At 43.3% G+C, this 9735-nt stretch overlaps 1 protein-coding gene across 1 annotated transcript; it reads right to left on the minus strand.

Annotated features, from left to right (window-relative positions):
- Positions 1–299: 299 nt before the first annotated feature.
- Positions 300–9451, minus strand: LOC147628564 (protein RER1A-like). The gene is made up of 3 exons (XM_086813758.1): positions 8877–9451; positions 789–969; positions 300–658 (listed from the first exon to the last, which is right to left on the minus strand). The coding sequence occupies exons 1-3, from the start codon at positions 9230–9232 to the stop codon at positions 605–607; spliced, it is 591 nt and encodes a 196-aa protein (XP_086669884.1). The 5' UTR covers positions 9233–9451; the 3' UTR covers positions 300–604.
- Positions 9452–9735: the final 284 nt, after the last annotated feature.

Raw genomic sequence — 9735 nt, forward strand, 5'->3', positions numbered from 1 at the left:
TAAATGATAGAATGAGATCTGGGAGAGAGAGAGAGAGAGAGAGAGAGAGAGAGAGAGAGAGAGAGCAAACAAATGACACAGAAAATTAACCTTTTAGACATCTCCAGAAGCAGCTGCGGCAATGCAGTTTTTCTAATCTGTTGTTAAAAAAATTCTCAAATATGTCCTTTTGCCCATATCGCACACTTTGTTGTACTACTGACACATGGCAGGCCTAACAAAATGCAGCTGTCACATGGCAATTACTTAAAACATAACTAACACATCTGGTGCACGCGCACAGGTCTGAAACACTAAAGTAGAAAAAGTAGAGCAAAAACAGCTCACCCACATGTTTTATACCAGATTACATAGAAGCAGTAGAACATTCTCTAATGAAGCTTAGACCCCTGGTCAAAAAAATGCCCTATCTAGTTCTTCAAACTGTTGGTTTTAAAAAATAAATTTCCTGCAGCAAGTTTTTCTTTTAAATCGGGTATATCCCCAGACAAATAGGACAAAAAGCCACTGGTAGGGCCCCATCCAATAAGCGGCCACTAACCATTGGAGTTCAAAATACTGGGAGACTTTTCTTGAGCTTTTAAATTATCATGAGATTCATTATTCAATGCCTCGAAGTGCTTGCCTTGTCGGATACAGACTTCTTCCCAGTGTACCGCTGTAGAAACACGTGAAAACACAGATTTGTAAGTGATAGAAATAAACAAATAAGTATATGAAATTCACACCTTCAGCCTTTCCACATAGTTTAAGTAGAGGAGAGCTTAGGATTCTAGACGTGCTCTCACTTGTTTGCCAATATTGAAAGGCACGTATTTGAACTTGATCATGTGTCGAATCTGACGTTTCATGGTGAGAACAAAAAGTACTATCCAGTAGAGCAGCAGAATAGGCCAGAAGACTGGCACGTCGAATATTGAAAAGAATGTCATCACAAACGCCACACAAAAAGCTTTTGTCAAAGCGTACCTGAAACACATGCAAACAAGAGGGTTTCCTTTCCTTCAGTTAACCATGAACGAGTTAAAGAACCAGTGTGGCTACTTCATTGGAGTTTTTATGCATGAGGTTCATCATGTCTAATATCAATTGTAAAACCAAATGTTAAGGTGAAAGACAAGTCCATATTAAGACAGTTAAACAAGCCAATGGAGGGTAGCCATGGCAAACAAGAGCTAGAAGACTGAAGTACAAGCTCTGAGGGGAGCAGTCCATCCACTGCCAGCCTGATAGTTCTGCAAGGCCTCACAAGCCATGTGCAATAAATGCCCAGTGGCCACCCAACGAGCTTTACCTTCATGTGAGGCTGCTATCTCCTACAAATTTTTGCCTTCACAAGAGTACTCGAATACTCAAAACTTCATGTATGGCGTGATGCGTCCCTAGTCACATCATCCACCCTAGAGTAGGTGCATGTTTATTATCAAAACACATGCAGCTTTTTATTCAGATATTCCTTCCCAAGTAGAGTCCTCTGCCCTATCTTAATTTTGTATTCAGGGATCAACTTATTCCTAAGTTGCCTTTCCCTGAAATCAATCACAGCTTCCGGTTCATCTGGAAAATAGGACAAGTCCTCAACCTCAACAAGTTCCTGAGGAGTCACAATGCTATCCTCAGCTCCCAACATCTCTTTCAATCTACTGACATGAAAGACTGGATGAACTTTCACATCCAAGGTTGCCCTTGCCCACATGTTGTTTTATATGTCTAGGGTACAAAACACCCGAAATAGCACAGCCTTCAGGAGTCACCAGGGTAAACAAGAGTTCTCAGATTAATGCACATCCCCTATACGCACGAGTTTCCTTATCCCCCCTCTCTCAGAATCCACATACATCAACCTGGTAGTAACCATAACAAGCATACATCTTGACAAGGCAAAAAATAAAATATGGTGTTGAGAGAAATACCTAGGAATCCTGACGCAATATAAACCATAAAAGACACGCAAACCTTTGTATACTACGCATTTAGGTCATTTAGATACCAAGTGTAAGAGGCCTCCCAAGCCTATCTAACCAAGATCTCCTAGCCACGGTCCAACACAAGATTAGAGAAAACCAAATAAAGGGGTGCAAACAAGCTCACCACCCAACAATAGGATCAATACTTCGATCTACCCCCGAGCCATGGACCAAGGTCAGCACTGGCATCCCATACCACCAGTGTCTACCCACAAGGGCCCTTGGCAAGACTATCTCTGATCTACCATGTCCACGACACGAGTAGAAGCTTTGGTCCAAGCACATACCCATCACAAGTGCACCGCACAACTGACTACTAAATAATAACCCGAGGCATCACTTACATCGTGATAAGTGCCGCTATAAATAGCTAACCTACCAGAGCCCCCTAACCTTTAGCCTCAGTAATCACATCAGTAGTAGAATTAGTATCATCATTATCATCAGCATGGTCATCAGCATTGATATCATCAGCAGCACAACATCAGCATCACCATCCAGCACTTGGGAGGTCACAAGGAAACAGCCTGTCGGCTGGCTGTTGGCCTTGTGCAGCTGCCAGCAGGCGGCAGATATCATCATAGTATATAAGCAATAGATCGTATTCAGCATAAAGTCAAGTCATAAAGTCATTCATTCATCATCAGTTCATCTAACAACAAGTAAAGATATGTAGAAGGGCCAGGGTCAACCCCTTGGGACTGACCAAAGACCTACATCATGTACAAGCAAAGCAGTAAGCAACCTTTCTGTACCATAGTAATAAAGAATACCCAAAACACTAATCTCTCTCTTCTTCTCTCTCCTCTCTGTCTTAATCTAAGTTAATTAGCATTAATGTTCTTAAGTATGCTTAGGGCTATGGATCAATACAGCAAGGCTTCCGAGCATGCAACATTGGTATCAAAGCGTTCAGGCTCAGCCCTATGTCCCAATGAAGGTGCACAGTGGAAGGATGCAGCAGGTTGGCAGATGGAGTGGTCGACAACAGGCGAAGCTAGAGGATGCAATTGCTGAGGATAGGTACGCAGACCCAAGACCTAGTAAGCTCTCAAATCAATTCCAAAGGCCTAGCAACAAGCATGATCAATTCCGGCAAGTGACCCGACACTGTGTCAAGGTTAAGGGAAAGCAGGCATAGGGACAAAAGTGAACAAATGCTTAGTTCAGGAGTGAAGGTGTTCAGACCAAAAATATCAATCAGTAGAAGTCAATAAGCAATCGAAGTCAAAGTCAAAAAGCAGTAACAATTCAATAGAAGTCCAAGGAGGAAGGAGAACAGGGTCTCCACCCCGTCATCAAGTTTCGCAGAAGGGAATGTCACGTGCACGCCCATGCCATGGCTAATCCCTAGCATGAACATCAGTAATCCCTGATTTAGTCAAGCATTTAGCCTCAGTAATCATCAGCATCAGTAGTAGAACTGGTGTCATCATTATCATCAGCATGGTCATCAGCACTGATATCATCAGCAGCACAGCATAAGCATCACCATCCAGCACTTGGGAGGTCACAATGACCTGTCGGCTGGCAGGAAACAGCCTGTCGCTGGCTGTTGGCCTTGTGCAGCAGGCAGCATGGGCTACAGATATGGACAGCAGGTGTGGGCAGCAACAAAAGCTAAGCGCAGCAAAGAAGGCACTATTTTCATCATTTTTCTCCCACAACTTGCTGGCCAACAGCATATATTCTGGCCGACTGGACCCTCATCATAGTATATAAGCAATAGATCATATTCAGCATAAAGTCATTAGTTCATCTTCAGTTCATCTAACAACAAGTAGAAGATATGTAGAAGGGCCAGGGTCAACCCCTTGGGGCTGACCAAAGCCCTACATCATGTACAAGGAGTAAGCAACCTTTTTGTATCATAGTAATAAAGACCCTAAACACTATCTCTCTATCCTCTCTGTCTTAATCTAAGTTAAGTAGCATTAATGTTCTTAAGTATGCTTACAATTGTGGATCAGTACAGCAAGACGTCCGCGCATGCAACAATTAGGCCTGCTAATCCTAGGATTAGCTCTAGGTACATAACACTAAGAACGCCAACCCAATCAAGTCGATGCCTTGAGTTTAGTACATCATTGGTGTATACCAGCAGAGATGGAACTGATGGAATACCAAGATGAATCTCTATGAGAGATACCGAGTTCAGCATTACAAGCTAAATTACATATGCTTTGATATTTATACTTTAAATGCCCTCAAATAACCGTCAGATAGATGCAAAAGGGCATATGTTACGCCAACATGGTCTCCCAATCTCACCCAATTAATGCTAATAGAGGTAATTTAGGATTGAGTCAAATTAACGTGGTCGTAACTTTGAAAAAACTGATTTCTTTGTCTTGTACCGATGAGGAGCTACAAACAAAAGAATAAGGTCTCCTTAAAATTCATCATGTCAACAATGTCTATTAGTAGTTCATCGTTACTGTTCTTGAACTCGAATCACCTCATCTCGAGCTTGAAGAATAATGCCTTGCATTTCTTGACCTAATTGATCTACTGATGCCACCTTGTGTTGAAGAACAAAGGCTGATAGTGCAAGTGATATATTACCATAAGCGGCTTGAAAAGGAATCATACCAATTGTTGTATGGTGAGAATTGAAAAACTTATTGTAACGAACTTTACAACATCTTACTTTATTTGTGGTCATAATAGGAAGCTCTCAACAACCTATAAGTCTTGTTGATACCAAAATGGGCTGCATAAGGAACCTCATGTTGTTGCTTTACCAAAAGTTTGATAATAAAGTAATTCATCCACAAGAGAATAAGGCGCATAAATCTTCAAATCATAAGAACTAGACTATGTAGTCGTAATCACCCGAAAAGCATTTGCAAAGTCTTGATCATCTACATATCGATCTCTAAAAGTTATTGGAGATCTTTATCAGATCTGGAGAGAATTTGGAGATTGGGCGGGGTTTTTAGTGAAAAGGTTGCCAGGAAGGGAAGGATGATGCCAAGCATCCAAGAACAGAAGTTGAAATCCCATCATCAAGTTTACCAGTGGGGGATGTCATGTGCAAAGACGTGCTATATTAGGCTCTTGATTTGTAGGAGGCCTATATAAGTGACTTTATGAGTCAATTTGAGAGAGAGCTCCTCATACCTAGACTCGAGGCCTTGAGACTACTCCGTGCTTACATCCGATGGGTGTGTACTAGTGATATAGGACGCCAAAGACTTTGCACATGGAACCATGTCTCAGATGCTACTATCCCACTTTGCTCGAGGGTGAGCCGGAACATCTCTGTGGTTGGGCGGTGAGCTAGATGTCAGTGTCTGTGTTTCCTTTATGTTTATGCTTAATCGCAAGATCTGTTAGCCTGGGGACATGACATTGGCATCGCAGCTAGACCTGCTGAAATTAAGTTGGGAACACTTCGAAAGGAGAGGAGAAAATCCATCACATGGAACTTATGGGTTCTAATTTGTGGACTGCTTGTCTTCCAAAGCCGGGTGGTATGAGACACCTAGGGCGAAAGACGAAGCAAAGGCCTCTTGTACATATTTTCACTCACCGTCATATATACGCTCACTCACCCATTTCATGCTGTGTTGTTTTGCTTTGATCTCTCGTACATCCGCTCCTTTCATCCTTGTGCCCTCAGAGGGACAACCCTCTCTACTCATCATTCTCCAAAGACTTGGGAGAGCAGCCCGCTCTGCTCATCATCACCTGTCGACATCGGGATAGCAACCCTCTCTGCTCTTCGCCACCTACCTTGTGACGGCTACACTATCTGCCCAGGACAACCACCCTCTCTGCTCCTCATATATGTGTTTCTTCCGCACGCCACTCATCTATAGGTTTGTGTTTGTCTACATCACCTCACCTTCAAAGAGCGATCGCCTCACATCGACACATGGCTTCGACATCCAACCCTGCACCCCTCCAGGTACTGTAGCACCCTCATTACCAAAGTTTACACCCCTCACGTACCGCAACACCCTTGTCACCAGAGCCTGCATCACTACACCTTTTGCTGCCCACTACAGACATCTACTACCTTGGAGTGCCTCCACATCCACCAACGCGAGCCTTTGTAACCGACCATGCTTCACTCCGACCTCTTCCGTGCTTCTTCGCCGGTCTACTACTCAGAGTCACCTCGCATCAGAGGGCCTCTTGTACAAGATTACATTCATCATTGTATATACTCTCATTTATCCATTTCATGCTATGTTGATTTACTCTGATCTCTCGTACATCTAGTCCTTTCATCCTTTTGCCCTCACATCATACATGGTACCAGAGCTATCATAAGCAAAGGGACTAAAGACCTCGAGAGCACACAGCATGGATCATCTACCCGCAATTCCAAAGAACCAGCCTTTCTCACCAAATGTTGATTCTCCTTACGATCTAGACCACAAAGGAGATGGGACTTCTTACTCATTGGAGAGCCCCGTTCAATGTCTTATTTTAGGAGACAATCAGGAGATGCATCACCATCGAGCTCCACGAACACCCCCAACGCGCACTGTAGCATCCCTCCACCGGGCTCCCATCTCCCGGTCAGTTGCCTCCCAAAACACCGGCCGGAGAAGATGATTATGACAAGGTGCCACCACACCCTATATATGGCGCTTCAGTATCCAAAGCTAGATGCTCTAGGGTTGCCACAATGCAAATGATGTAATGTAAGTTCGAGAAAATTGCCAAAGCCAAAGGCACATAACAAAAGACCATGTGAAACCATGTAGAGAGAGACGATGGAAGACTATCGGAGCATGGGAAAAAAAGACCGGGCCTTGATAACAAGCCTTGCATTGTATAAGTCTATGCATCGCAGCTCTACATGACACCAATAAAGAATAATATTGACTGTGTGCTCCAAAAACTGAGTTGTGCATTGGGCCTGCTTGCAATTTCAAAGTGAACAGGCACCAAAACATGGAGAGGACCAGTGTCACCCAAGAAAAAAACCATGCCAAATAGTAGTGGCCTAGACCTCAAGAGGGTAGGCCATGGTAAAAGGTAAGCGCATATCTACATCTACATGAACAGAGATAAAAGTCGCCCAACATATAACTATTTGGCCCTCCTAGCTTTGTTTTACATGATGAAATCCATGCCCGGACACCAGACAGGTGGAAGAAGATATGGAGGCAGGGTCCACAAGGTTTGATTAAGAAAAAGCACCATTCTTGGTCAAAAAGCAAGAAAAAGCAAAAAGTTAAACAAGGTTGACTATAAGCCAAAGGCACCATTGAGAAGAGGAGACTGAACCGGACCAAAAAGCTAAAAGGTGCTTTCTCAAAAAGCATCTCTAAGGCCAAAAAGTAAGGCCTTAAAGCCAAAAAAGCAAAGTACCAAAAGTTGAGTAATATTTTATTAATAAAAGTAAAAAGAGCAAAAGCAAAGGCAAAGAGAGAAAAGCAAAGCATAAAGAGACAAAGCAAAAGCACGAAGGCTTTTTGACAAAAAGCAGGGTCTCTTACAAGTATAAAAAGGATTGGACTTCTCTTGTAGTACTGTGAACAGGATCATCGAAGATTGAAGGAGATCGTTGAGTGTGTGTGGGCATTATTATGATCATGGAGAGTTTTTTCTTCGCCATCAACACCTTCTCCAACTTGCTTTTCACATGTACAATCAACCCTAGACTTGTATCGGCATATGCATGGGTGATATAAATGCATATACGAAGCTATACGGACAAAAATTTCAGAAACCCTACAAATTTCAAAAACCCTAAAAATTATTTTTTGAAAGTTTTTATCACCCAAAAACCATTAAATCAAGTTTTATATCACCCAAAAACCATTAAATCAGATTTTATATCAGTTTTCTTGACAAAAAGCGCTTTTCCATGGTTTTCTTCATCAACAAGGTTATAGGAGTTGTGGAGATTACTCATGGAAACTTGGACTACTTGAACTTGGACTTGGATATAAACTTAGACATAGAGCTTGAACATGGAACATAGAACTTGGCCGTGAACATGAAACTTAGACATGAACATGGAGAACTTGGACATGGAGCTTGGGCATGGAGCTTGGACATGAACATGGAATTTGGACTAGGATCTGGACTTGGATTTGCACTTGGATCTGGACTTGGACTTGGACTTGGATTTGGATTCATTGGACTTAGATTCATTGGATTCGGATTTGGATATTAGATTTGGGACTAGCCCGGTGAGAGATACTTGTGGGTCATCCCCGTGGTGTGCTCGGCATCAGAGATCTCGTGCCTCAACATCAACATCAACATCGACTTGGATATCTGACATCGACATATCTGCTTGTTTCGTATTCATTGATTGTATTGATCCTGGCCAACGTGCTCATGGATTGTTCTTGAATAAATTCCTGAAAGGGGGTGGGGCCTGTTCCCCGCTCAATGTGGTGTCCTGTGTAAGATCCCTATTCCCTTCTCTCTCTACCCTCTCTATATCTCTTGTCTCTTGGACACGTGGTTGAGTCTGTCACGGCACGCTCCACAATATGCACAGTAAAAAAAATAGCCACCTGATCTAGACAACCTAAAACTATGGTCTAGCCTACATAGTTACACCAAAACTGAAAATGGATCAAGCATATCTGAACCTACGTAATGGAAAATGGTGTGACTTAACAACACAGTAAAACATGGCATAAACGACACAAAATGGCGACTTAATCCAAAAAGGTGAAAAGCTAACCTAGACAGAAAAATTTGTAGTGATAAAAGCAAAAGGCCAAACCAGACAAAAAAAAAATGATGGTGACCTAGATTGCACAGAAAGACGACGGCGACTTACTCTACACAGAAAGACAATGATAACCTAGCCTACCCAGAAACGCACTGGTGTCCTAACCTACACCTAATGACCTAATCCGGCACAGAATGATCTCATCCTGCATAGTAGATAAAAAGAGCAGGAGAGCGGGGCTAAGGTATACTTACCAGAACTTGAATTCGGGAAGCCGACGAATGAAAGGCTTGAACTCGTCGGAGCCTTTGGAAGGCAGAGCAGGTCCTTCGCTTTCCGGATCGATTTGCGGGGAGAGGAAGCCAATGAGCAGGTTAAGAAGGTAGATCCCGAGCCCATATGTGACGATGTAGAATCCCTGCACATAATAGACCCGCAGGCAGTACAAGATGGCCGCAACGCAGGACCCTAGCCATCGCGCAGGCGCATGCGGGGTCGACTTGTCCAGGTAGTGCTGGAACTTGCGCGAGACTTCGACTCGCCACTGCAGGAAAGGGCTTGTCACACCTCCAACTGCTGCTGATGCACCATCTGTGTATGCTGCATCCATAGATCTCTGCTGTGCAGACCGCTGAGCTTCAGCAGAGAAAGTGTGGGTTTAACAAGTAGGGCAGACAAGTGAGGGTTTGCAGGTAGGGTAGAGATTGGTTAGGGTTTGCAGAGGCAAGGTTTCACAGAGGGAGAGAACGAGATGATTATTGACACCTACACACAGGGCATTACTTCCAAGGAGATTGGAAATATGCATCACCAAATGACTTGGGCACATAGCTCCTCACGTTTCCGACTCAGCCGCCCAAATGCAAGGATGTCCCCTAAGAGTAGTGTCCCACGTGGAGTGTATGACTGCTAGTAGTTAAAGTGGGAATTAGAAGGCCACATTCTCTAATCACGACGAGACCTCTCTCAGAGTGTACTATAGGGGCAACAGCTTTTCTATATCTCTATATTATCTTAAGGAAGAGTTTCACAAAGCTACCATGTGGCAAGAATTTGGAGGTTCGAAAAGGGGAGAAAGAAGTTTCAGGAGGTTTGGGGAGAATTTGAATTTGG

Source organism: Cibotium barometz, chromosome 19 (assembly GCF_041138505.1).
Source record: "Cibotium barometz isolate CiBa-2024 chromosome 19, ASM4113850v1, whole genome shotgun sequence".
In the NCBI taxonomy this organism is placed as follows: domain Eukaryota; kingdom Viridiplantae; phylum Streptophyta; class Polypodiopsida; order Cyatheales; family Cibotiaceae; genus Cibotium; species Cibotium barometz.